The sequence below is a fragment of the Hypanus sabinus genome, chromosome 26 (assembly GCF_030144855.1).
Source record: "Hypanus sabinus isolate sHypSab1 chromosome 26, sHypSab1.hap1, whole genome shotgun sequence".
Classification (NCBI taxonomy): Eukaryota; Metazoa; Chordata; class Chondrichthyes; order Myliobatiformes; family Dasyatidae; genus Hypanus; species Hypanus sabinus.
In genome coordinates, this window is record NC_082731.1 from 18,600,578 (window position 1) to 18,628,466 (window position 27,889).

At 59.2% G+C, this 27,889-nt stretch overlaps 1 protein-coding gene across 33 annotated transcripts in view; it reads left to right on the forward strand.

The window, feature by feature from the left end:
* Nucleotides 1-20,001, forward strand: part of LOC132381858 (von Willebrand factor A domain-containing protein 5A-like) — a 59,368-nt gene extending 39,367 nt beyond the window's left edge. For 2 of the 33 annotated variants that reach the window (XM_059951509.1, XM_059951508.1), the window contains exons 14-27: nt 3,300-3,511; nt 4,623-4,682; nt 6,150-6,182; nt 6,725-6,748; nt 7,297-7,356; nt 7,933-7,980; nt 8,812-8,871; nt 9,448-9,495; nt 10,315-10,373; nt 10,962-11,010; nt 11,469-11,528; nt 16,225-16,385; nt 17,388-17,514; nt 19,697-20,001. In XM_059951509.1, coding sequence (XP_059807492.1) covers nt 3,300-3,511; nt 4,623-4,682; nt 6,150-6,182; nt 6,725-6,748; nt 7,297-7,356; nt 7,933-7,980; nt 8,812-8,871; nt 9,448-9,495; nt 10,315-10,373; nt 10,962-11,010; nt 11,469-11,528; nt 16,225-16,385; nt 17,388-17,514; nt 19,697-19,776 — 1,081 coding nt within the window. In that variant the 3' untranslated portion in view covers nt 19,777-20,001. Of the gene's footprint in view, nt 1-3,299; nt 3,512-4,622; nt 4,683-6,149; nt 6,183-6,724; nt 6,749-7,296; nt 7,357-7,932; nt 7,981-8,811; nt 8,872-9,447; nt 9,496-10,314; nt 10,375-10,961; nt 11,011-11,468; nt 11,529-13,942; nt 14,003-16,224; nt 16,386-17,387; nt 17,515-19,696 lie in introns of all 33 variants that reach the window. The other 31 variants (XM_059951513.1, XM_059951516.1, XM_059951510.1 and 28 more) reach the window with 31 other exon arrangements.
* The last annotated feature ends 7,888 nt before the right edge of the window (nt 20,002-27,889 follow it).

A 27,889-nucleotide genomic window follows, 5' to 3' on the forward strand; every position in this document is an offset into this window, starting at 1 on the left:
CTCGGACCCGGACTGGGACACGGACTCGGACTGGGACACGGAGCCCGGACTCGGACTGGGACACGGAGCCCGGGACTCGGACTCGGACTGGGACACGGAGCCCGGGACTCGGACTCGGACTGGGACACGGAGCCCGGGACTCGGACTCGGACTGGGACACGGAGCCCGGGACTCGGACTCGGACTGGGACACGGAGCCCGGGACTCGGACTGGGACACGGTGCCCGGACTCGGACTGGGACACGGAGCCCGGGACTCGGACGGGAAAAGCAGCCCGGGACTCGGACTCGGAGTGGGACACGGAGCCCGGGACTCGGACCCGGACTGGGACACGGAGCCCGGGACTCGGACTCGGACTGGGACACGGAGCCCGGGACTCGGACTCGGACTGGGACACGGAGCCCGGGACTCGGACTCGGACTGGGACACGGAGCCCGGGACTCGGACTCGGACTGGGACACGGAGCCCGGGACTCGGACTCGGACTGGGACACGGAGCCCGGGACTCGGACTCGGACTGGGACACGGAGCCCGGGACTCGGACTCGGACACGGAGCCCGGGACTCGGACTCGGACTGGGACACGGAGCCCGGGACTCGGACTGGGTCTGGGACACGGAGCCCGGGACTCGGACTCGGACTGGGACACGGAGCCCGGGACTCGGACTGGGTCTGGGACACGGAGCCCGGGAGTCGGACCCGGACCGGGACACGGAGCCCGGGACTCGGACTGGCACATGAGACGACAAAACTAAACAATGACAGACAATTCCTATCTCGATTCAGAGTAGAGGCAAATGGCTGGCTAAATTCGGCTGGACATGTAAATGAGAGGATTCAGAAGGCAACCCCAGGCCCTGAAGCAACCTGGAGTCCAGTATTCCCGGCGACCCGGAACGTGCATTGCCGAACTACTCAGAGGTCGGACAGCTCCGAGTAGATGTAAACCGGAACTTTTATGCTGCCGGTTCGTTGTGAATCAGCTGCCCTAATCAAGGAGCCCAGTAGGACACGGGGAAAAGGAAATTAACTGAAATGAGGAGTCAACGGACCGGGACGTGACCGTATTAACTGGCTGCAGCATGTCCCGGTATGGAAACACCAATGCCTTGGAATGGAAAATCTTTCCAAAAGTAGTGGAATCGGCCCAGTACATCACAGGGAAACCTCCCAACCATGAGCCCATCTACAGGAAACACTGTCGTAGGGAAGCAGCAAACCGGCTTCGGGGACCCCACCAACTGGACCGTGCTCTCCTCTCACTGCTGCCATCAGGTAGTAGGTTCAAGATCCTCAGGACTCGCCCCACCAGGTTTAACAACAGTTACAACCCCTCAACCATCATGCTCCTGAACAAAAGGGGATAACTGCACCCACTTCCCCATCACTGAGATGTTCCCATGACCAATGACGCCACGTTAAGGACGGTCTTATTTATTGCTATTTGTTGACATTTTCATGCACACAGTCTGTTCTCTGCACTCCGATTGATCTTCCATTGACACTGTTACAGTTACTGCCCTTCAGATTTGCCCCACAAACAGATGAATCTCAGGGTGACATTTCTGTACTTTGATAGCAACATTCACTTTGAACTTTGTCCACCCGCCCGCCTTCCGCTCTCGTCCCCGTTGATTTCAATCCCGCAAACGCTTCAATCGGCGAGAAAGGGAGCCGATCACGGACTCGCGCCCCGTCTCCAGCCAGCTTGGCCACCGGGGCGTACGCTCTGCCCCAAACCTCAGCCGATTCCACTACTTTGTGTAGGCTTTTCCGTTCAAAGACACTGTTTCCACACTGGGCCGTGTGTCAGTATAATCCCCACAGCACATCGAAACACAACTCCATCTCCCACTCCCCCCGTTCCCCTCTCTCGCTCCTCCCCGTTCCCCTCTCTCGCTCCTCCCCGTTCCCCTCTCTCGCTCCTCCCCGTTCCCCTCTCTCCCTCCTCCCCGTTCCCCTCTCTCCCTCCTCCCCGTTCCCCTCTCTCGCTCCCCGTTCCCCTCTCTCGCTCCTCCCCGTTCCCCTCTCTCCCTCGTCCCCGTTCCCCTCTCTCGCTCCTCCCCGTTCCCCTCTCTCCCTCCTCCCCGTTCCCCTCTCTCCCTCCCCGTTCCCCTCTCTCCCTCGTCCCCGTTCCCCTCTCTCCCTCGTCCCCGTTCCCCTCTTTCCCTCGTCCCCGTTCCCCTCTTTCCCTCGTCCCCGTTCCCCTCTTTCCCTCCTCCCCGTTCCCCTCTTTCCCTCCTCCCCGTTCCCCTCTTTCCCTCCTCCCCGTTCCCCTCTCTCCATTTCCAACCCTTTTCCCCTCCCTCTCTCGCTCCTCCCCGTTCCCCTCTCTCCCTCCTCCCCGTTCCCCTCTCTCCCTCCTCCCCATTCCCCTCTCTCCCTCCTCCCCGATCCCCTCTCTCCCTCCTCCCCGTTCCCCTCTCTCCATTTCCAACCCTTTCCCCCTCCCTCTCTCCCTCCTCCCCGTTCCCCTCTCTCTATGTCCAACCCTTTCCCCCTCCCTCTCTCCCTCCTCCCCGTTCCCCTCTCTCCCTCCTCCCCATTCTCCTCTCTCCATTTCCAACCCTTTCCCCCTCCCTCTCTCCCTCCTCCCCATTCTCCTCTCTCCATTTCCAACCCTTTCCCCTCCCTCTATCCCTCCTCCCCGTTCCCCTCTCTCCCTCCTCCCCGTTCCCCTCTCTCCCTCCTCCCCGTTCCCCTCTCTCCCTCCTCCCCATTCTCCTCTCCATTTCCAACACTTTCCCCCTCCCTCTCACCCTCCTCCCCATTCTCCTCTCTTCATTTCCAACCCTTTCCCCCCTCTCTTGCTCTTCCCCGTTCCCCTCTCTCGCTCCTCCCCGTTCCCCTCTCTCCCTCCTCCCCGTTCCCCTCTCTCCCTCCTCCCCGTTCCCCCCTCTCCATTTCCAACCCTTTCCCCCTCCCTCTCTCGCTCCTCCCCGTTCCCCTCTCTCGCTCCTCCCCGTTCCCCTCTCTCGCTCCTCCCCGTTCCCCCCTCTCCATTTCCAACCCTTTCCCCCTCCCTCTCTCGCTCCTCCCCATTCCCCTCTCTCCATTCCCAACCCTTTCCCCCTCCCTCTCTCGCTCCTCCCCGTTCCCCCCTCTCCATTTCCAACCCTTTCCCCCTCCCTCTCTCGCTCCTCCCCATTCCCCTCTCTCCATTCCCAACCCTTTCCCCCTCCCTCTCTCGCTCCTCCCCGTTCCCCCCTCTCCATTTCCAACCCTTTCCCCCTCCCTCTCTCGCTCCTCCCCATTCCCCTCTCTCCATTCCCAACCCTTTCCCCCTCCCTCTCTCGCTCCAGCTCCTCTGTCCACCGTCTGGCAGCCAAGGCTCTGCTGGGATCTCTGGATCTCGGGTCGGACCGCGACACAGAGCAGGTGAAGAGGCGTCTGGTTGAGATCAGCACCCAGGCCAACGTGGTCTGTTCGCGGACGGCCTTCATCGCCATCAACAAGGAGCTTGGCCAGGCCGTGCAGGGACCCCTTATCCGCAGGGACGTCCCCCTCTTTGCAGGTGGGTACTGCTAATTGCCGGGGGTGGTGGGTGAGTGAGGGGGTGATGGGTGCTGAGTGGCCGTAAACTCGACCTCGCTGGGGACTAGGGGACCCGCGCTCAGCTGGAGGTGGAGTGAATTGGCTGGGTGAACTCTCCTCATTTAAAGGGAGGGACAGTGAGGTGTGAACCCCAGCCCAGTCTGTACCTCCCTCCTCTCTCTCCATCTCCATCTCTGAATCCTTTCCCGTCCACTGCCCACCATCTTGCCCTCCCTCCCTCCTATCCCCTCCTCTCTCTAACCCCTGACCCTGGGGAGATGTATTTCATTTTCTCCTCAACACACCCAAAATACTGGAGGACCTCAGCAGGCCGGGCCTCCCTCTGATGCTCCTCTCTCCTCTCCCGCCCCCCCCCCGCACCACCTGTTTTCCTTTCTTCCATGGCCTTCTGTCTCTTTCAACAGTCAACTTCCTCGCTCTTTGCTTTCTCCCTCCCCCTCCAGGTTTCACCCATCGCCTGGCGTATCCCTCTCCCCTGCCCCCACCTTGCAAATCTACCCCTCAGTTTACTCTCTCCCGTCCTGCCGAAGGGTTTCGGCCCGAAACGTCGACTCTGATATTTTACGCAGACGCTGCCTGGCCTGCTGAGTTTGTGTGTGTTGCTCGGATTTCCAGCATCTGCGGACGTACTCTCGTTTGTGATTTCATTTTCCCCTCTCTCGTTCCCTCAATGAGTTGCCCACCTCTTCCTCTGCCACCTGCACAAATGGGTATTGTTTGCCAGTTTCAGGGAATGGTCACACTTCCTCCAACTCCACTCTCTCAGCCTCAACACCACTCTCCCCCTCCGTTCCCCTCCCCTTCTCCGTTCCCGTACCCCTCCACTCTCCGTTAACCTCCCCCTCCCCTTTCCCCTCCCCCTCCATCCTCCCCCCTCCGTTCCCTCCCCCTGTCCGTTCCCGTACCCCTCCACTCTCCGTTAACCTCCCCCTCCCCTTTCCCCTCCCCCTCCATCCTCCCCCCTCCATTCCCCACCTCCCTTTCCGTTCCCTCCCCCTGTCTCCCTCATCTCCCACCATCTGCCGTTGACGCTGGGAAGATCTGATTAATTTTCTCTCTCTGCCCCTCAGCGAATTTCCCGGCTCATCAAATGATGAGATGCCTAGGGGCTCCACTTCAACGACTCTGCGGTAAGTGATCCCACTTCCTTCACCTCCCATTCACTGCCTCTCCCACCCACTCCCTCACCCTGGCTCCCTCTCCTAGTCTCCGCCTCCCTCTCCCTCGTCCAGTCTCCTCCTCCCTCTCCCTCCTCCAGTCTCCGCCTCCTTCTCCCTCGTCCAGTCTCCGCCTCCCTCTCCCTCGTCCAGTCTCCCTCTCCCTCGTCCACTCTCCATCACCCAGTTTCCACCTCCCTCTCCCTCGTCCGGTCTCCGCCTCCCTTTCCCTCGTCCAGTCTCCGTCTCCCAGTCTCTGCCTCCCTCTCCCTCGTCCACTCTCCATCACCCAGTTTCTACCTCCCTCTCCCTCGTCCAGTCTCCGCCTCTCTCCCTCGTCCACTCTCCATCACCCACTTTCCACCTCCCTCTCCCTCGTCCAGTCTCCGCCTCCTTCACCCTCGTCCAGCCTCCATCTCCCTCTCCCTCGTCCAGTCTCTGCCTCCCTCTCCCTTGTCCAGTCTCCGCCTCCCTCTCCCTCGTCCAGTCTCTGCTTCCCTCTCCCTCATCCAGTCTCCGCCTCCTTCTCCCTCGTCCAGCCTCCACCTCCCTCTCCCTCGTCCAGTCTCCGCCTCTCTCCCTCGTCCATTCTCCGTCTCCCAGTCTCTGCCTCCCTCTCCCTCGTCCACTCTTCATCACCCAGTTTCCACCTCCCTCTCCCTCGTCCAGTCTCCGCCTCCCTTTCCCTCGTCCAGTCTCCGTCTCCCAGTCTCTGCCTCCCTCTCCCTCGTCCACTCTCCATCACCCAGTTTCTACCTCCCTCTCCCTCATCCAGTCTCCGCCTCTCTCCCTCGTCCAGTCTCCATCTCCCAGTCTCTGCCTCCCTCTCCCTCGTCCACTCTCCATCACCCACTTTCCACCTCCCTCTCCCTCGTCCAGTCTCCGCCTCCTTCTCCCTCGTCCAGCCTCCATCTCCCTCTCCCTCGTCCAGTCTCTGCCTCCCTCTCCCTCGTCCAGACTCTGCTTCCCTCTCCCTCGTCCAGTCTCTGCCTCCCTCTCCCTCGTCCAGTCTCCGTCTCCCAGTCTCTGCCTCCCTCTCCCTTGTCCAGTCTCCGCCTCCCTCTCCCTCGTCCAGTCTCTGCTTCCCTCTCCCTCGTCCAGTCTCCACCTCCCTCTCCCTCGTCCACTCTCTGCTTCCCTCTCCCTCGTCCAGTCTCCGCCTCCTTCTCCCTCGTCCAGTCTGCGCCTCCCTCTCCCTTGTCCCATCTCCGCCTCCCTCCTCCTGTCTCCCTCCCTCTCACTCACCCCGTCTCTCTCCCCTGTCTGCCCCATTCTCATCCCTTCCCTTCATCCTCAGTATCATCCCAACACCCTCCCCACCCCCTCTCTCCTCACACTTCCTGCCGCTCTCTGCCCCTGTGCTCTCTCTTCCCCCGACCCTCTGTCCATACAATTAACCCTGTGACGATGTATTTCATTTCCCCTCTCTCTGTCCCCCAGGAGGTTTCCTGCCTCCTCCTGTCGGCGGTATTGGTGAGTTCTACCACTTCCTCGCCCTCCCTGTCACTCCCTCCCCCTCTGTCACTCCCTCACTCTCAGTCACCCTCTCTCTCCACCTCCCAGCCCCTCTCTGTCTTCCAAACCCACATTCCCCCCGAAACCACCCTTCCACCTAATCCCCATTTTCCCTCTTCCCCTTCTCCCTCTCACCTCTCTCCCCTTCTCCCTTCAGCCTCCCTCTCCTCCCCATCTCCCCTCCCTCTTTCCTATCTCCCCCTGCCCCCTCCCCTTCCCCCTCTGCTCACCATCCCCCTCCATTTCCATCCATCCCCCACCCACCCCTGTACCCTCAATCTCCCCATTCTGCCTTCCACCTTCCCCTCATAGCCTCAACACCTCTCTCCTCCACCCCACCTCTCACCCCTCTCCTCACCCCCCACCTCTGTTCTCCTCTCTCCGCTCCCCCCACCCCCACCGACGCTCTGCTTCTGCCGTTGACGATGGGAAGATCTGATTCATTTTCTCTCTCTGTCCCTCGGTGAATTGCCCGGCTCCTCAAATGATGAAATTCAAAGGGGCTCATCATGGACTCCTTCCCGGTAAGTGATCCCACTTCCTTCACCTCCCATTCACTGCCTCTCCCACACTCAACCTCTCCGTCTCCCTCCCCCACCCTCTCCGTCTCCGTCTCCCTCTCCATCTCCGTCTCCCTCTCCCACCCTCACCCTCAACGTCTCCCTCTCCATCTCCCTCTCCAACACTCAACCTCTCCGTCTCCATCTCCCACTCCGTCTCCCTCTCCCTCTCCCACCCTCACCCTCACCTTCTCCGTCTCCGTCTCCATCTCCATCTCCCTCTCCGTTTCCCTCTCCCACCCTCACCCTCACCCTCTCCGTCTCCCTATCCGTCTCCCTCTCCCTCTCCCTTGCTCCGTCTCCTTCCCTCTCCGTCTCCCTCCCATGTCTGCCCCATTCTCACCCCTTCCCTTCGTACTCAGTATCCTCCCAACACCCTCCCCGCCCCCTCCCCCACTCTCCTCACCCTTCCTGCCGCTCTCTGCCCCTGTGCTCTCTCTTTCCCCGACCCTCTGTCCATACCATTGACCCTGTGACGATGTATTTCATTTCCCCCCTCTCTGCCCCCCCAGAGAGCTGCCCACCTCCTCCACCACCCCCTGCACAAATGGGAATACCTGTCAGCGGTTTTGGTGAGTGCTACCACTTCCTCACCCTCCCTGTCACTCCCTCACTCTCGGTCACCCTCCCTCTCCACCTGCCGGCCCCTCTCTACCTTCCAAACCCCTTCTCTCCCACTTTCACCCCGAAACCACCCTTCCCCCACCTAATCCCCATTTTCCCGGTTCCCCTTCTCCCTCTCACCCTCTCTCCCCTTCTCCCTTCACCCTTCCTCTCCTCCCTCAACCACTCTCCTCCCCATCTCCCCTCCCTCTCTCCTCTCCCCTGCCCCCTCCCCTTCCCTCTCTCCCTCCTCTGCTCACCATCCCCCTCCATTCCCATCCATCCCCCACCCACCCCTCTACCCTCAATCTCCCCATCCTGACTTCCACCTCCCCCTCATAACTCTCTCAGCCTCAACACCTCTCCCCATCCACCCCACCTCTTACCCCTCTCCTCACCCCCCACCTCTGTTCTCCCCTCTCCTCACCCCCCACCTCTGTTCTCCTCTCTCCGCTCCCCCCACCCCCACCGACCCTCTGCTTCTGCCGTTGACGATGGGAAGATCTGATTCATTTTCTCTCTCTGTCCCTCGGCGAATTGCCCAGCTCCTCAAATGATGAAATTCAAAGGGGCTCATCCTGGAATCGCTTTCGGTAAGTGATCCCACTTCCTTCACCTCCCATTCACTGCCTCTCCCACACTCAACCTCTCCGTCTCCCTCCCCCACCCTCACCCTCACCGTCTCCCTCTCCATCTCCCTCTCCATCTCCGTCTCCGTCTCCCTCTCCGACTCCCTCTCCGTCTCCCTCTCCGTCTCCCTCTCCGTCTCCCTCTCCCTGTCTCTTCCCGGTAAGTGATCCCACTTCCTTCACCTCCCATTCACTGCCTCTCCCACACTCAACCTCTCCGTCTCCCTCTCCCACCCTCACCCTCACCGTCTCCCTCTCCATCTCCCTCTCCAACACTCAACCTCTCCGTCTCCATCTCCCAACCTCACCCTCACCTTCTCCGTCTCCGTCTCCATCTCCATCTCCCTCTCCCACCCTCTCTGTCTCCATCTCCGTCTCCCTCTCCCACCCTCTCCGTCTCCATCTCCGTCTCCCTCTCCCACACTCACCCTCTCCGTCTCCCTCTCCCACCCTCTCCGTCTCCGTCTCCCTCTCCGTCTCCCTCTCCGTCTCCCTCTCCGTCTCCCTCTCCCACCCTCCCCCTCACCTTCTCCCTCTCCGTCTCCCTCTCCGTCTCCCTCTCCGTCTCCCTCTCCCTGTCTCCCTCTCCCTCGCTCCATCTCCCTCTCATGTCTGCCCCATTCTCACCCCTTCCCTTCGTACTCAGTATCCTCCCAACACCCTCCCCGCCCCTCCCCCACTCTCCTCACCCTTCCTGCCACTCTCTGCCCCTGTGCTCTCTCTTCCCCCGACCCTCTGTCCATACCATTGACCCTGTGACGATGTATTTCATTTCCCCCCTCTCTGCCCCCCCAGAGAGCTGCCCACCTCCTCCATCACCCCCTGCACAAATGGGAATACCTGTCAGCGGTTTTGGTGAGTGCTACCACTTCCTCACCCTCCCTGTCACTCCCTCACTCTCGGTCACCCTCCCTCTCCACCTCCCGGCCCCTCTCTGCCTTCCAAACCCCTTCTCTCCCACTTTCACCCCGAAACCACCCTTCCCCCACCTAATCCCCATTTTCCCGGTTCCCCTTCTCCCTCTCACCCTCTCTCCCCTTCTCCCTTCACCCTTCCTCTCCTCCCTCAACCACTCTCCTCCCCATCTCCCCTCCCTCTCTCCTCTCCCCTGCCCCCTCCCCTTCCCTCTCTCCCTCCTCTGCTCACCATCCCCCTCCATTCCCATCCATCCCCCACCCACCCCTCTACCCTCAATCTCCCCATCCTGACTTCCACCTCCCCCTCATAACTCTCTCAGCCTCAACACCTCTCCCCATCCACCCCACCTCTTACCCCTCTCCTCACCCCCCACCTCTGTTCTCCCCTCTCCTCACCCCCCACCTCTGTTCTCCTCTCTCCGCTCCCCCCACCCCCACCGACCCTCTGCTTCTGCCGTTGACGATGGGAAGATCTGATTCATTTTCTCTCTCTGTCCCTCGGCGAATTGCCCAGCTCCTCAAATGATGAAATTCAAAGGGGCTCATCCTGGAATCGCTTTCGGTAAGTGATCCCACTTCCTTCACCTCCCATTCACTGCCTCTCCCACACTCAACCTCTCCGTCTCCCTCCCCCACCCTCACCCTCACCGTCTCCCTCTCCATCTCCCTCTCCATCTCCGTCTCCGTCTCCCTCTCCGTCTCCCTCTCCGTCTCCCTCTCCGTCTCCCTCTCCGTCTCCCTCTCCCTGTCTCTTCCCGGTAAGTGATCCCACTTCCTTCACCTCCCATTCACTGCCTCTCCCACACTCAACCTCTCCGTCTCCCTCTCCCACCCTCACCCTCACCGTCTCCCTCTCCATCTCCCTCTCCAACACTCAACCTCTCCGTCTCCATCTCCCAACCTCACCCTCACCTTCTCCGTCTCCGTCTCCATCTCCATCTCCCTCTCCCACCCTCTCTGTCTCCGTCTCCGTCTCCCTCTCCCACCCTCTCCGTCTCCATCTCCGTCTCCCTCTCCCACACTCACCCTCTCCGTCTCCCTCTCCCACCCTCTCCGTCTCCGTCTCCCTCTCCGTCTCCCTCTCCCACCCTCCCCCTCACCTTCTCCCTCTCCGTCTCCCTCTCCGTCTCCCTCTCCGTCTCCCTCTCCGTCTCCCTCTCCCTGTCTCCCTCTCCCTCGCTCCATCTCCCTCTCATGTCTGCCCCATTCTCACCCCTTCCCTTCGTACTCAGTATCCTCCCAACACCCTCCCCGCCCCTCCCCCACTCTCCTCACCCTTCCTGCCACTCTCTGCCCCTGTGCTCTCTCTTCCCCCGACCCTCTGTCCATACCATTGACCCTGTGACGATGTATTTCATTTCCCCCCTCTCTGCCCCCCCAGAGAGCTGCCCACCTCCTCCATCACCCCCTGCACAAATGGGAATACCTGTCAGCGGTTTTGGTGAGTGCTACCACTTCCTCCCCCTCAGTCACTCCCTCACTCTCGGTCACCCTCCCTCTCCACCTCCCGGCCCCTCTCTGCCTTCCAAACCCCTTCTCTCCCACTTTCACCCCGAAACCACCCTTCCCCCACCTAATCCCCCATTTTCCCGGTTCCCCTTCTCCCTCTCACCCTCTCTCCCCTTCTCCCTTCACCCTCCCTCTCCTCCCTCAACCACTCTCCTCCCCATCTCCCCTCCTATCTCCCCTGCCCCCTCCCCTTCCCTCTCTCCCTCCTCTGCTCACCATCCCCCTCCATTCCCATCCATCCCCCACCCACCCCTCTACCCTCAATCTCCCCATCCTGACTTCCATCCACTCATAACTCTCTCAGCCTCAACACCTCTCTCCTCCACCCCACCTCTTACCCCTCTCCTCACCCCCCACCTCTTACCCCTCTCCTCACCCCCCACCTCTTACCCCTCTCCTCACCCCCCACCTCTGTTCACCGCTCTCCGCTCCGCCCACCCCCACCGACGCTCTGCTTCTGCCGTTGACGATGGGAAGATCTGATTCATTTTCTCTCTCTGTCCCTCGGCGAATTGCCCGGCTCCTCAAATGATGAAATTCAAAGGGGCTCATCCTGGAATCGCTTTCGGTAAGTGATCCCACTTCTTTCACCTCCCATTCACTGCCTCTCCCACACTCAACCTCTCCGTCTCCCTCTCCCACCCTCACCCTCACCTTCTCCGTCTCTGTCTCCGTCTCCGTCTCCCTCTCCCACCCTCACCCTCACCATCTCCCTCTCCGTCTCCCTCACCCTCACCGTCTCCCTATCCGTCTCCCTCTCCCTCATCCAGTCTCCGTCTCCTGCTCCCTCACTCCGTCTCCTTCCCTCTCCCTAGTCCAGTCTCCATCTCCCTCTCCCCGTCTGCCCCATTCTCACCCCTTCCCTTCGTCCTCAGTATCCTCCCAACACCCTCCCCGCCCTCCCCCCCCCGCTCTCCTCACCCTTCCTGCCGCTCTCTGCCCCTGTGCTCTCTCTTCCCCCGACCCTCTGTCCATACAATTAACCCTGTGACGATGTATTTCATTTCCCCTCTCTCTGCCCCCCAGGGAGCTGCCCGCCTCCTCCACCACCCCCTGCACCAATGGGAATACCTGTCAGCGGTTTTGGTGAATGCTACCACTTCCTCACCCTCTCTGTCACTCCCTCCCCCTCAGTCACTCCCTCACTCTTGGTCACCCTCCCTCTCCACCTCCCAGCCCCTCTCTGCCTTCCAAACCCCTTCTCTCCCACTTTCACCCCGAAACCACCCTTCCCCCACCTAATCCCCATTTTCCCCCTTCCCCTTCTCTCTCTCACCACCTCTTACCCTCTCTCCCCTTCTCCCTTCACCCTCCCTCTCCTCCCTCAACCACTCTCCTCCCCATCTCCCCTCCCTCTCTCCTCTCACCCTGCCTCCTCCCCTTCCCCCTCTCCCTCTCCCCCTCACCATCCCCCCTCCAAACCTCCCCCTTCCACCCCTCCACCCTCAATCTCCCTGTCCTGCTCTCCACCTCATCACCTTTTCACCTCCCCCATCACTCTCCCAGACTCAACACCTTCCACCCCACCTCTTACCTCTCTCCTCACCCCCCAACTCTGTTCCGCGCTCCCGCTCCCCCCACCCCCACCGCCCCTCTGCTTCTGCCGCTGACACTGGGAAGATCGGATTCATTTTCCCCTCTCTCTACCCCTCGGCGTATTGCCCAGTTCCTCAAGTACAGAGAACTCAAGGTGTCTGTCCTGGAGCTGTTTTCCATAAGGGATCCCACTTCCTTTGCCTCCCGTTCACCGTTTGCCCCTCGTCCCGGTGTCCCTCCCTCTGTCTCTCTCCCCCATCTGCCCTATTCTCACCCCTTCCCTTCGTCCCCAGTGTCCTCCCAACAAGTCAAGTCACTTTTATTGTCATTTCGACCATGACTGCTGGTACAGTACATAGTAAAAATGAGGCAACGTTTTTCAGGACCATGGTGTTACAGGACACAGGACAAAAACTAGACTGAACTACGTTAAAAAAACAACACAGAGAAAGCTATACTAAACTACAGACCTACAGTGGACTGCGTAGTGCACAGAAACAGTGCAGGCATTACAATAAATAATAATTAATAATAAACAGGACAATAGGGCAAGGTGTCAGTCCAGGCTCTGGGTATTGAGGAGTCTGATAGCTTGGGGGAGGAAACTGTTACATAGTCTGGTCGTGAGAGCCCGAATGCTTTGGAGCCTTTTCCCAGACGGCAGGAGGGAGAAGAGTTTGTTTGAGGGGTGCGTGGGGTCCTTCATAATGCTGTTTGCTTTGCTGATGCAGCGTGTAGTGTAAATGTCCGTAATGGCAGGAAGAGAGACCCCGATGATCTTCTCAGCTGACCTCACTATCCGCTGCAGGGTCTGCGATACGAGACGGTGCAATTTCTGAACCAGGCAGTGATGCAGCTGCTCGGGATGCTCTCGATACAACCCCTGTAGAATGTGATGAGGATGGGGGGGGGGGGGGGGGGAGATGGACTTTCCTCAGTCGTTGCAGAAAGTAGAGACGCTGCTGGGCTTTCTTTGCTATGGAGCTGGTGTTGAGGGACCAGGTGAGATTCTCCGCCAGGTGAACACCAAGAAATTTGGTGCTGCTTACGATCTCTATCGAGGAGCCGTCGATGTTCAGCGGGGAGTGGTCGCACCGAGCCCTCCTGAAGTCAACAACCATCTCTTTTGTTTTGTTCACATTCAGAGACAGGTTGTTGGCTCTGCACCAGTCCGTTAGCCGCTGCACCTCCTCTCTGTAAGCTGACTCGTCGTTCTTGCTGATGAGACCCACCACGGTCATGTCATCGGCGAACTTGATGATATGGTTTGAACTGTGTGTTGCAGCACAGTCGTGGGTCAGCAGAGTGAACAGCAGTGGACTGAGCACACAGCCCTGGGCCCTTGCTGTTGATAGGGCAGCCTTGTCGCCTGCTCTGAAGGCGGAGCCGCGGGACCTCAGCAGCACACGCACCTCTGCGGTCGTCCATGGCTTCTGGTTAGCGCGTGTAGTGATGGTCTTGGACACAGTAACATCATCAATGCACTCCTTGATGTAGCTGGTCACTGATGCCGTGTACTCCTCTAAGTTGGTAGAGTCGCCATCGTTTGCAGCCTCCCTGAACACGTGCCAGTCAGTGTGCTCAAAGCCGTCTTGAAGAGCAGAGATGGCTCCTGCTGGCCAGGTTTTCACCTGCTTCTGAACTGGTGTGGAGCGCCTGACGAGCGGTCTGTATGCTGGGATTAGCGTGACAGAGATGTGGTCTGAGTAACCGAGGTGGGGGCGGGTCTCCGCACGGTACGTGTCGGGGATGTTTGTATAAACTAGGTCCAACGCGTTCTCCCCCCCCCCGTTGCAAAGTCCACATACTGATGGAATCCCCACCCTCCCCACCTCCTCTCCCCCCCCCCCGCTTTCCTCGCCCTTCCTGCCCATCTCTACCCCGTGCTCTTTCTTCACCGACCCTCTGTCCATACCATTGACCCCCTGAAGATGTATTTCATTTCCCCTCTCTCTTCCCCCCAGGGAGTCGCCCGCTTCCTGCATCGCCACCTGTACTAATGGGAGTATCTGGCTACAGTTACTGTGAGACGACCATTTTCTCTGCCTTCCTGTCATTCCTTCCCTCCCTCCCTCCTTCTCCACCTCCTAGCCCCTCTCTGCCAAATACCTTCTCGCCCACACCCCCGCCTCCTCTAGTCCACGCCTCGCCCCCCTCTAATCACCCCCCCACTCTCACCCCTCCCTCTATGAAAGCTCCGTGTGCTTTCAGTGGGACAAGGTAATGGAGGAAGTCCCAGTTGTTTGGTTTGGGGAGGGGGTGGAGCAGACTCATTGGGGGAGGGGTAGATGTGGTTGGGGTCTGTTAACAGAAGTGGGTCGGGGTCCAGTGGTGGACGGAGGTTGGGTTGAGGGATTAAAGTGTGAGATGGGGGGAGGTGGTTTAGTCTGAGGAAAGGTGCTCCCGTGTAGAGCCGGGGCAATCTGGAACACAGTCAGTGTCTGCAGGGTCATCTATCACTGCAGTTTCTGCAAGGGGGTGCAAACAGTGGTGGCAGTAGGTGGGGTGGGGCGTGTTGGGAGGGGCTGTGGCAGACATGGATGAGATGGGGACAGTGGGCACGGATCCGAGTCAGAAACAGGCCTTTCAGCCCAATCATGCTAGCCTCATAGCCTAGCTGAACTAGTCCCTGTTGCCTGCATTTGGCCCGCATCATCTCCTAGCCACGTACCTGCCCAAGTGGCTTTTAAGGGTGATTGTTCCCACCTCCACCACCTCCTCAGGCAGTGTGTTCCACATACCCACCTCCCTCTGGGTGAAACAGTTGTCCCTCAGGTCCCGTCATAACCTCTCCCCTCTCACCTTAAACCTGAGCCCTCTAGTTTTCTTCTTCCCTACCCTGGGGCAGAAAGACTGAGGGCACTCACCCTCTCTGTGTCCCTCATGATTTTCTCCACCACAATCTCCCACACTGCAAGGAATCAAGTCAATATAACTCAATCCCTCGCGTCCCGAAAACATCCTCGTAAATCACTTCCGCACCCATTCCAGATACACGGATCCTCGCCTCTCAGCAGGGGGAGCAAAACCGAAGAAACGAACACACACAAACTCACTCACTCACTCACTCACTCACTCACACTCACACTCATACACTCACTCACTCACAAACTCACTCACTCACACACACACACACACAAACTCACTCACTCACTCACTCACTCACTCACTCACTCACACACTCACACTCATACACTCACTCACACTCATACACTCACTCACTCACAAACTCACTCACTCACACACACACACACACAAACTCACTCACTCACTCACTCACTCACACACTCACACTCATACACTCACTCACACTCATACACTCACTCACTCACAAACTCACTCACTCACACACACACTCACTCACTCACTCACTCATTCACTCACTCACTCACTCACTCACTCACACACACTCACACAGACACAAGTCAATATAACTCAATCCCTCGCGTCCCGAAAACATCCTCGTAAATCACTTCCGCACCCATTACAGATACACGGATCCTCGCCTCTCAGCAGGGGGAGCAAAACCGAAGAAACGAACACACACAAACTCACTCACTCACTCACTCACTCACTCACTCACTCACTCACACTCACACACACACACTCACACACTCACTCACACTCATACACTCACTCACAAACTCACTCACTCACTCACTCTCACACACTCACACACTCACTCACACTCATACACTCACTCACAAACTCACTCACTCACACACACACACACACACAAACTCTCTCACTCACTCACACACTCACTCACTCACACTCACACACACTCACACAGACACAAGTCAATATCACTCAGTCCCCGCGTCCCAAAAACATCCTCGTAAATCACTTCTGCACCCATTCCAGATACACGGATCCTCGCCTCTCAGCAGGGGGAGCAATACCGGAGAAACGAACATACACAAACTCACTCACTCACACACTCACTCACTCACTCACTCACTCTCACTCACTCACAAACTCACTCACTCACAAACTCACTCACACACACACACACAAACTCACTCACTCACTCACTCACACACACACACACAGACACAGACACACACACACACACACACACACACTCTCTCTCTCTCTCACACACACACACAGACACACACACACAGACACACACACACAGACACGCGCACTGTAACGGTTTCTGTGAGTCAGGGTTATTACACATCGGCACCAGACGGGGTGCTGGGCGGAGGCAAATCCCTCTGATCCTTTTCCTTTGCTTCAGCAGATGAGGACGAGTCACTCGGGCCCCCTGCCCCAGACGAGTCTCCGGTGCTGAAGCTGATCGCGCTGCAGAACGCAGACGGATCCTGGACTCCGGACCCCGGCCTGGAGTCACTGCTGGGCCTGAGCCCTGGCCGGGTCAGAGGAGGCCTGCCCCTGAAGGTGAGCTGCGGTGTTGGGGGGTTGTAGACAGCGATAGTCTCCTCACTGACGGGAGACTGTGTCAGGAACAGTTCAAGGAGGGGTCACCGGACCCCGGCCTGGAGTCACTGCTGGGCCTGAGCCCTGGCCGGGTCAGAGGAGGCCTGCCCCTGTAGGAGACTGATCCCAGTGCCAGGAGGTTGTGCCTCGGTTACTTGGGCGCTAAGGAGACCGCATGGGTCACACGGCGGACCGCGTCAGTCTCCTGAACGAGGGGAGGTGGTGAAACGGTCAGGAGGGTTCAGGGAAGGCCGATCAGACCGGTGTCTGGATCGGGTGGGTCGTTCCAGGGGAACAGGTCAGACAACTGGGCTTGAGTCCATGTGGGAGAGGGAGCTGGATTGAAGTACTTCCCATCCCGAGAAAGGGGTTGAAGTGGGTTGGCGTGGGAATTGTTTCCTCATTCCAGATTCACCCCCGTGACCCCTAAAGGGAGAGGCCCATCTGCAATGAAGACAGGGGAGTTTTCTAACATGGGGGCCGGGGCAGCTGGTTGGAACCCTGTCCCTTGTAGGGCAGTGGGAGCCAAGTCCGGGGATCTCTGCAAGTCCATGGTCTTGTGCAGGTGGGAGCATGTGGGAGAGGGGCTGAGCAGCCCCCTCCTCCTCCCACTCCATCCATTTGTACAGATCTGACCCTGTGTCTGACCCTGTCCCTGCGGTTGTGTGATGGGACGGTGTGGAGGGAGCCTCACTCTGTGTCTGACCCTGTTCCTGGGAGTGTGTGACGGGACGGTGTGGAGGGAGCCTCACCCTGTGTCTGACCCTGTCCCTGGGAGTGTGTGACGGGACGGTGTGGAGGGAGCCTCACCCTGTGTCTGACCCTGTCCCTGGGAGTGTGTGACGGGACGGTGTGGAGTGAGCCTCACCTTGTGTCCGACGGGTGAGTGACCGGGTGAAACGGGTGAGTGACCGGGTGAAACGGGTGAGTGACCGGCTCCTGTCCCCCTTCTCCCACTTTCAGGATATGGACCTCACTCTGTGGACAACCATCTTGGCCGTGATCTGGCTGAACGCCTTCGCTGCCGACTCCAAGGACGAGTGGGGTCTGCTGGTGACGAAGGCCCTGTCCTGGGTCCGGGCCCGAGCAGGTTAGGCCAGAGGGTGACGGCCAGGGCCCCAAATTAAACAGCTCAGGGGTCGGGCGGCATCTGTGCAGGGAGAAGGGTGGCCGATATTCCGGTGGAGAGTCTGTGTCGGGAGTGAGGGTGGGGAAGGGTGGTAGTGAAAGGAGAGGGGCAGGGGTGAGGCAGGATAGGGGTGGCTGAGGGGTAGAACCAGGGTGGGAGGCTGTGATGTTGCTCTCACCATTGAAGGAGGGAGGGATGTCCGCTCCCCGATTGGGTGGTGGGAGCGAGGAAAGGAACTCGAGGGGAGTGAGTGAATCCCGGAGCAGGCCGTGGAGGATGGTGAGAGCTGTGAGGCCCATGTTCACGTGCTGGGGCATTTGTCTGATGAAATAGGAGGGGTTTAGAATGCCTGCAGGATTTTTCACCCCTGGCTGGGTGAGAGTGGAACTCGAGGTGATAGGTTTAGGCTGAGAGGTGAATCTGAGGGGATCTTCACTCAAAGGGTAGTGTAGGTGAGGAACGAGGTGCCAGCGGAAGTGGAGGATGTGGGTTCATTAATAACACAGAACATGACAGCTCAGTCCCGTCCCTTCAGCACACGATGTTGTGCCGAGCTTTTAACCTACTCTGAGATCAACCTGTCCCCTCTCCCACAACCCTCCTCTCTCTGTCATCCATTCAGGGCTAAGTGAGAGGGGTTACACTGATCGTAGATGAGGCAATCTAACTCGGGTAATTAAGAAACTTATTTAGGCACGGACTTCTCTAACGTCATTAAATACCCCGAATATACCTGCCTCTCCCACTGTCCTGTCAGTGCGGTCCACACACCACTCTCTGAGCAGGGAGACAAGACTGAGCCCCTGAGGGGATCATGCTCGGGTTGTTGACAGCGGCCGGGGAGGAGATCGCCGAGCAGGAAGAATCGTCTTGTATCCCCTGTCGCCACAGGCGATGTCCAGGGGGCTGGAGAGCAGCCAGTGTTGTTTCTTGGTTCAGGAATGGGACTAGGGGTGATCCAGGCAATTGTAGACAGTGGGGAGGGTTCTTCGGCTTGCCTGCATTGGGGAACGCGTGGGGTAATGAGTGACGGTCGGCATGGCTTTGTGCAGGTCAGTCACGGCTCACAAAGCTGAGTTCTCTGTGGAGAGGTGACAAAGGGGCTGGAAGAGGGTCGAGCTAAGGATGTCGCCCACGCAGGGGTTGTTTTCTATTGGTGTGGTGGTCAGCACAGACATTGTGGGCCAAATGGCCTATTCCTGTGCTCTATTGTGTGTTCACTGTGTGGGAGGGGGCACGATGGGCAAATGAAAGCCGGTCATGGGTGGTGCGGGGGAGGGGAAGTGTGCTGAGGCGGAACAACCCAGCTATAGTGCCTATAAAAAGCACTCATACCCCTTGCGAGTTTTCATCTCTTACATTGAATCACAGATTTAATTTGCTTTTTTTTTACACCCATCAACTGAAAAAGACTTGTGTCACAGTGAAACAAGATAGATCCAAATTAATTACAAATATAAAACAGAAAATAATTGATTGTATAAATAGTCAGCCCCTTTAATGACACACCAAATAATCAGTTGGTTTTAGAAGTCACTTAATTAGTTAAATGGAGTGTAAGGACCATATGAACAAAAAAAGGGTGGAGGAAACACCTTCAGGGGGATATCTGTACACTGACCGGTGTCCCTCAGTCCCTCTCCCTCAGGGGGATATCTGTACACTGACCGGTGTCCCTCAGTCCCTCTCCCTCAGGGGGATATCTGTACACTGACCGGTGTCCCTCAGTCCCTCTTCCTCGGGGGGATATCTGTGCACTGACTGGTGTCCCTCAGTCCCTCTCCCTCAGGGGGATATCTGTACACTGACCGGTGTCCCTCAGTCCCTCTCCCTCAGGGGGATATCTGTACACTGACCGGTGTCTCTCAGTCCCTCTCCCTCAGGGGGATATCTGTACACTGACCGGTGTCTCTCAGTCCCTCTCCCTCAGGGGGATATCTGTACACTGACCGGTGTCCCTCAGGGGGATATCTGTACACTGACCGGTGTCTCTCAGTCCCTCTCCCTCAGGGAGATATCTGTACACTGACCGGTGTCTCTCAGTCCTGTCCTTTAACTTGTTCTCTCCCAGCACACTGATCTCCCTGCCCTGGACTAACGGTTATTTTAACTCTTGCCCCCTCTCCCATCACCCCTCCCCCAGGTGCAGACCTCGTGGAGTGTGTGAAAGCAGGAAACCGGCTTCTGAAAACCTCTATTCTTCCTGGGACACTCGGACTGTGAGGGAATTGCTGGAGGGGGTTCTGTTGGTGTCACCACAGTGAACACCTCTTGTGGGCTATCGTTTCATCACCGCTCTATCCGTCCACCCCTGTTGTAGGGGACCCGTTGGTGAAGCTGTACCTCTGGTCCTTCGTGGGACTGTTTTAATGATGGTGATGGTTACTGACCCAGGAATGATGTGCGTGAAAATCTTCTGTCCCAAATAAATCTGCTTCTGCCTTCCAACCTGCCTGTCTCGTACTTCGAATGAATTTTCCATCTCACCGTTTCAAAGTGCAATCCGGAGTTGCTTGTTTCCCAGGTAGAAAACAACGTCGTTTGGCCAATCCAATCTGTGCTCTCTCACAGAGCATTCCGAAGTCACCGGTCCAGTCAACCCCTCGCAGACGCAGAGAGGGACGCAGCTGGGCACATTCAGAGAGAGACGCAGCTGGGCACGTTCAGAGGGAGACGCAACTGGGCAAGTTCAGAGAGGGACGCGGCTGGGCAAGTTCAGAGAGAGACGCAGCTGGGCAAGTTCAGAGAGGGACGCGGCTGGGCACGTTCAGAGAGAGACGCAGCTGGGCACGTTCAGAGAGAGACGCGGCTGGGCACGTTCAGGGAGAGACGCGGCTGGGCAAGTTCAGAGAGAGACGCAACTGGGCACGTCAAAGGAGAGACGCGGATGGGCATGTTCAGAGAGAGACGCAGCTGGGCACGTTCAGAGAGAGACGCGGCTGGGCACGTTCAGAGAGAGACGCAACTGGGCACGTCCAGGGAGAGACGCGGATGGGCACGTTCAGAGAGAGACACAGTTGGGCACGTTCAGAGAGAGTGACAGTTGGGCACGTTCAGAGAGAAACACAGTTGGGCACGTTCAGAGAGAGTGACAGTTGGGCACGTGCAGAGAGAGACGCAGTTGGGCACGTTCAGAGAGAGACGCAACTGGGCACGTTCAGAGAGAGACGCGGCTGGGCACGTTCAGAGAGAGACGCGGCTGGACACGTTCAGAGAGAGACGCAACTGGGCACGTTCAGAGAGAGACGCAGCTGGGCACGTTCAGAGAGAGACACGGCTGGACACGTTCAGAGAGAGACGCGGCTGGGCACGTTCAGAGAGAGACGGCTGGGCACGTTCAGAGAGAGACGCAACTGGGCACGTCAAAGGAGAGACGTGGATTGGCACGTTCAGAGAGAGACGCAGCTGGGCACGTTCAGAGAGAGACGCGGCTGGGCACGTCCAGGGTAGACGGGGATGGGCACGTTCAGAGAGAGACACAGTTGGGCACGTTCAGAGAGAGTGACAGTTGGGCACGTGCAGAGAGAGACGCAGTTGGGCACGTTCAGAGAGAGACGCAACTGGGCACGTTCAGAGAGAGACGCGGCTGGGCACGTTCAGAGAGAGACGCAGCTGGGCACGTTCAGAGAGAGACGCGGCTGGACACGTTCAGAGAGAGACGCGGCTGGGCACGTTCAGAGAGAGACGCGGCTGGGCACGTTCAGAGAGAGACGCAACTGGGCACGTCAAAGGAGAGACGCAGATGGGCACGTTCAGACAGAGACGCAGCTGGGCACGTTCAGAGAGAGACGCGGCTGGGCACGTTCAGAGAGAGACGCGGCTGGGCACGTTCAGAGAGAGACGCCGCTGGGCACGTTCAGAGAGAGACGCAGCTGGGCACGTTCAGGGAGAGACGCAGCTGGGCACGTTCAGAGAGAGACGCGGCTGGGCACGTTCAGGGAGAGACGCAACTGGGCACGTTCAGAGAGAGACGCAACTGGGCACGTCCAGGGAGAAACGCGAATGGGCACGTTCAGAGAGAGACGCAGCTGGGCACGTTCAGAGAGAGACGCGGCTGGACACGTTCAGAGAGAGACGCGGCTGGGCACGTTCAGAGAGAGACGCGGCTGGGCACGTTCAGAGAGAGACGCAACTGGGCACGTCAAAGGAGAGACGCGGATGGGCACGTTCAGAGAGAGACGCAGCTGGGCACGTACAGAGAGAGACGCGGCTGGGCACGTTCAGAGAGAGACGCGGCTGGGCACGTTCAGAGAGAGACGCCGCTGGGCACGTTCAGAGAGAGACGCAGCTGGGCACGTTCAGGGAGAGACGCAGCTGGGCACGTTCAGAGAGAGACGCGGCTGGGCACGTTCAGGGAGAGACGCAACTGGGCACGTTCAGAGAGAGACGCAACTGGGCACGTCCAGGGAGAAACGCGAATGGGCACGTTCAGAGAGAGACACAGTTGTGCACGTTTAGAGAGAGACGCCGCTGGGCACGTCCAGGGAGAGACGCAGCTGGGCACGTTCAGAGAGAGACGCAGCTGGGCACGTTCAGAGAGAGACGCGGCTGGGCACGTTCAGAGAGAGACGCAGCTGGGCACGTCCAGGGAGAGACGCAGCTGGGTACGTTCAGGGAGAGACGCGGATGGGCACGTTCAGAGAGAGACGCGGCTGGGCACGTTCAGAGAGAGACGCGGCTGGGCACGTTCAGAGAGAGACGCGGCTGGGCACGTTCAGGGAGAGACGCAGCTGGGCACGTTCAGGGAGAGACGCAGCTGGGCACGTCCAGGGTAGACGGGGATGGGCACGTTCAGAGAGAGACACAGTTGGGCACGTTCAGAGAGAGACACAGTTGGGCACGTTCAGAGAGAGACGCAGTTGGGCACGTTCAGGGAGAGACGCAGTTGGGCACGTTCAGGGAGAGACGCAGTTGGGCACGTTCAGGGAGAGACGCGGATGGGCACGTTCAGGGAGAGACGCGGATGGGCACGTTCAGAGAGAGACGCAGTTGGGCACGTTCAGGGAGAGACGCAGTTGGGCACGTTCAGGGTGAGACGCGGATGGGCACGTTCAGGGAGAGACGCGGATGGGCACGTTCAGGGAGAGACGCGGATGGGCACGTCCAGGGTAGACGGGGATGGGCACGTTCAGAGAGAGACACAGTTGGGCACGTTCAGAGAGAGACGCAGTTGTGCACGTTCAGGGAGAGACGCAGTTGGGCACTTTCAGGGAGAGACGCGGATGGGCACGTTCAGGGAGAGACGCGGATGGGCACGTTCAGAGAGAGACGCGGCTGGGCACGTTCAGAGAGAGACGCGGCTGGGCACGTTCAGAGAGAGACGCGGCTGGGCACGTTCAGAGAGAGACGCCGCTGGGCACGTTCAGAGAGAGACGCAGCTGGGCACGTTCAGGGAGAGACGCAGCTGGGCACGTTCAGAGAGAGACGCGGCTGGGCACGTTCAGGGAGAGACGCAACTGGGCACGTTCAGAGAGAGACGCAACTGGGCACGTCCAGGCAGAAACGCGAATGGGCACGTTCAGAGAGAGACGCAGCTGGGCACGTTCAGAGAGAGACGCGGCTGGACACGTTCAGAGAGAGACGCGGCTGGGCACGTTCAGAGAGAGACGCGGCTGGGCACGTTCAGAGAGAGACGCAACTGGGCACGTCAAAGGAGAGACGCAGATGGGCACGTTCAGAGAGAGACGCAGCTGGGCACGTTCAGGGAGAGACGCAGCTGGGCACGTTCAGAGAGAGACGCGGCTGGGCACGTTCAGGGAGAGACGCAACTGGGCACGTTCAGAGAGAGACGCAACTGGGCACGTCCAGGGAGAAACGCGAATGGGCACGTTCAGAGAGAGACACAGTTGTGCACGTTTAGAGAGAGACGCCGCTGGGCACGTCCAGGGAGAGACGCAGCTGGGCACGTTCAGAGAGAGACGCAGCTGGGCACGTTCAGAGAGAGACGCGGATGGACACGTTCAGAGAGAGACGCAGTTGGGCACGTTCAGGGAGAGACGCAGTTGGGCACGTTCAGGGAGAGACGCGGATGGGCACGTTCAGGGAGAGACGCGGATGGGCACGTTCAGGGAGAGACGCAGTTGGGCACGTTCAGGGAGAGACGCGGATGGGCACGTTCAGGGAGAGACGCGGATGGGCACGTTCAGGGAGAGACGCGGATGGGCACGTTCAGAGAGAGACACAGTTGGGCACGTTCAGAGAGAGACGCAGTTGGGCACGTTCAGGGAGAGACGCAACTGGGCACGTTCAGAGAGAGACGCAACTGGTCACGTCCAGGGAGAAACGCGAATGGGCACGTTCAGAGGGAGACGCAGCTGGGCACGTTCAGAGAGAGACGCAACTGGGCACGTCCAGGGTAGACGGGGATGGGCACGTTCAGAGAGAGACACAGTTGGGCACGTTCAGAGAGAGTGACAGTTGGGCACGTTCAGAGAGAAACACAGTTGGGCACGTTCAGAGAGAGTGACAGTTGGGCACGTGCAGAGAGAGACGCAGTTGGGCACGTTCAGAGAGAGACGCAACTGGGCACGTTCAGGGAGAGACGCAGTTGGGCACGTTCAGAGAGAGTGACAGTTGGGCACGTTTAGAGAGAGACGCAGTTGGGCACGTTCAGAGAGAGACGCAGCTGGGCACGTTCAGAGACAGTGACAGTTGGGCACGTTTAGAGAGAGACGCAGTTGGGCACGTTCAGAGAGAGACGCAGTTGGGCACGTTCAGAGAGAGTGACAGTTGGGCACGTTTAGAGCGAGACGCAGCTGGGCACGTTCAGGGAGAGACGCGGATGGGCACGTTCAGGGAGAGACGCAACTGGGCACGTTCAGAGAGAGACGCAACTGGGCACGTCAAAGGAGAGACGCGGATGGGCACGTTCAGAGAGAGACGCAGCTGGGCACGTTCAGAGAGAGACGCGGCTGGGCACGTTCAGGGAGAGACGCAGCTGGGCACGTTCAGAGAGAGACGCAGCTGGGCACGTCCAGGGAGAGACGCGGATGGGCACGTTCAGAGAGAGACGCAGCTGGGCACGTTCAGAGAGAGACGCGGCTGGACACGTTCAGAGAGAGACGCGGCTGGGCACGTTCAGAGAGAGACGCGGCTGGGCACGTTCAGAGAGAGACGCAACTGGGCACGTCAAAGGAGAGACGCGGATGGGCACGTTCAGAGAGAGACGCAGCTGGGCACGTTCAGAGAGAGACGCGGCTGGGCACGTTCAGAGAGAGACGCGGCTGGGCACGTTCAGAGAGAGACGCCGCTGGGCACGTTCAGAGAGAGACGCAGCTGGGCACGTTCAGGGAGAGACGCAGCTGGGCACGTTCAGAGAGAGACGCGGCTGGGCACGTTCAGAGAGAGACGCAGCTGGGCACGTCCAGGGAGAGACGCAACTGGGCACGTCCAGGGAGAGACGCGGATGGACACGTTCAGAGAGAGACGCAGTTGGGCACGTTCAGAGAGAGACGCAGCTGGGTACGTTCAGGGAGAGACGCGGATGGGCACGTTCAGAGAGAGACGCAGTTGGGCACGTTTAGAGAGAGACGCGGCTGGGCACGTTCAGAGAGAGACGCGGCTGGGCACGTTCAGAGAGAGACGCAGCTGGGCACGTTCAGGGAGAGACGCAGCTGGGCACGTCCAGGGTAGACGGGGATGGGCACGTTCAGAGAGAGACACAGTTGGGCACGTTCAGCGAGAGACGCAGTTGGGCACGTTCAGGGAGAGACGCAGTTGGGCACGTTCAGGGAGAGACGCGGATGGGCACGTTCAGGGAGAGACGCGGATGGGCACGTTCAGAGAGAGACGCAGTTGGGCACGTTCAGAGAGAGACGCAACTGGGCACGTTCAGGGAGAGACGCAGTTGGGCACGTTCAGAGAGAGTGACAGTTGGGCACGTTTAGAGAGAGACGCAGTTGGGCACGTTCAGAGAGAGACGCAGCTGGGCACGTTCAGAGAGAGTGACAGTTGGGCACGTTTAGAGAGAGACGCAGTTGGGCACGTTCAGAGAGAGACGCAGTTGGGCACGTTCAGAGAGAGTGACAGTTGGGCACGTTTAGAGCGAGACGCAGCTGGGCACGTTCAGAGAGAGACGCAGCTGGGCACGTTCAGGGAGAGACGCGGATGGGCACGTTCAGAGAGAGACGCCGCTGGGCACGTTCAGAGAGAGACGCAGCTGGGCACGTTCAGAGAGAGACGCGGCTGGGCACGTTCAGAGAGAGACGCGGCTGGGCATGTTGAGAGAGAGACGCAACTGGGCACGTCAAAGGAGAGACGCGGATGGGCACGTTCAGAGAGAGACGCAGCTGGGCACGTTCAGAGAGAGACGCGGCTGGGCACGTTCAGAGAGAGACGCCGCTGGGCACGTTCAGAGAGAGACGCAGCTGGGCACGTTCAGAGAGAGACGCGGCTGGGCACGTTCAGAGAGAGACGCGGCTGGGCATGTTGAGAGAGAGACGCAACTGGGCACGTCAAAGGAGAGACGCGGATGGGCACGTTCAGAGAGAGACGCAGCTGGGCACGTTCAGAGAGAGACGCGGCTGGGCACGTTCAGAGAGAGACGCGGCTGGGCACGTTCAGAGAGAGACGCCGCTGGGCACGTTCAGAGAGAGACGCAGCTGGGCACGTTCAGGGAGAGACGCAGCTGGGCACGTTCAGAGAGAGACGCGGCTGGGCACGTTCAGGGAGAGACGCAACTGGGCACGTTCAGAGAGAGACGCAACTGGGCACGTCCAGGGAGAAACGCGAATGGGCACGTTCAGAGAGAGACACAGTTGTGCACGTTTAGAGAGAGACGCCGCTGGGCAAGTCCAGGGAGAGACGCAGCTTGGCACGTTCAGAGAGAGACGCAGCTGGGCACGTCCAGGGAGAAACGCGAATGGGCACGTTCAGAGAGAGACGCAGCTGGGCACGTTCAGAGAGAGACGAGGCTGGGCACGTTCAGGGAGAGACGCAGCTGGGCACGTTCAGAGAGAGACGCAGCTGGGCACGTCCAGGGAGAGACGCGGATGGGCACGTTCAGAGAGAGACGCAGCTGGGCACGTTCAGAGAGAGACGCGGCTGGACACGTTCAGAGAGAGACGCGGCTGGGCACGTTCAGAGAGAGACGCGGCTGGGCACGTTCAGAGAGAGACGCAACTGGGCACGTCAAAGGAGAGACGCGGATGGGCACGTTCAGAGAGAGACGCAGCTGGGCACGTTCAGAGAGAGACGCGGCTGGGCACGTTCAGAGAGAGACGCGGCTGGGCACGTTTAGAGAGAGACGCCGCTGGGCACGTTCAGAGAGAGACGCAGCTGGGCACGTTCAGGGAGAGACGCAGCTGGGCACGTTCAGAGAGAGACGCGGCTGGGCACGTTCAGGGAGAGACGCAACTGGGCACGTTCAGAGAGAGACGCAACTGGGCACGTCCAGGGAGAAACGCGAATGGGCACGTTCAGAGAGAGACACAGTTGTGCACGTTTAGAGAGAGACGCCGCTGGGCACGTGCAGGGAGAGACGCGGATGGGCACGTTCAGGGAGAGACGCGGATGTGCACGTTCAGGGAGAGACGCGGATGTGCACGTTCAGGGAGAGACGCGGATGGGCACGTTCAGGGAGAGACGCGGATGTGCACGTTCAGGGAGAGACGCAGTTGGGCACGTTCAGGGAGAGACGCGGATGGGCACGTTCAGGGAGAGACGCGGATGGGCACGTTCAGGGAGAGACGCGGATGGGCACGTTCAGAGAGAGACACAGTTGGGCACGTTCAGAGAGAGACGCAGTTGGGCACGTTCAGGGAGAGACGCAACTGGGCACGTTCAGAGAGAGACGCAACTGGGCACGTCCAGGGAGAAACGCGAATGGGCACGTTCAGAGGGAGACGCAGCTGGGCACGTTCAGAGAGAGACGCAACTGGGCACGTCCAGGGTAGACGGGGATGGGCACGTTCAGAGAGAGACACAGTTGGGCACGTTCAGAGAGAGACGCAACTGGGCACGTCAAAGGAGAGACGCGGATGGGCACGTTCAGAGAGAGACACAGTTGGGCACGTTCAGAGAGAGACACAGTTGGGCACGTTCAGAGAGAGCCGCAGTTGGGCACGTTCAGGGAGAGACGCAGTTGGGCACGTTCAGGGAGAGACGCGGATGGGCACGTTCAGGGAGAGACGCGGATGGGCACGTTCAGAGAGAGACGCGGATGGGCACGTTCAGAGAGAGACGCAACTGGGCACGTTCAGGGAGAGACGCAGTTGGGCACGTTCAGAGAGAGTGACAGTTGGGCACGTTTAGAGAGAGACGCAGTTGGGCACGTTCAGAGAGAGACGCAGCTGGGCACGTTCAGAGAGAGTGACAGTTGGGCACGTTTAGAGAGAGA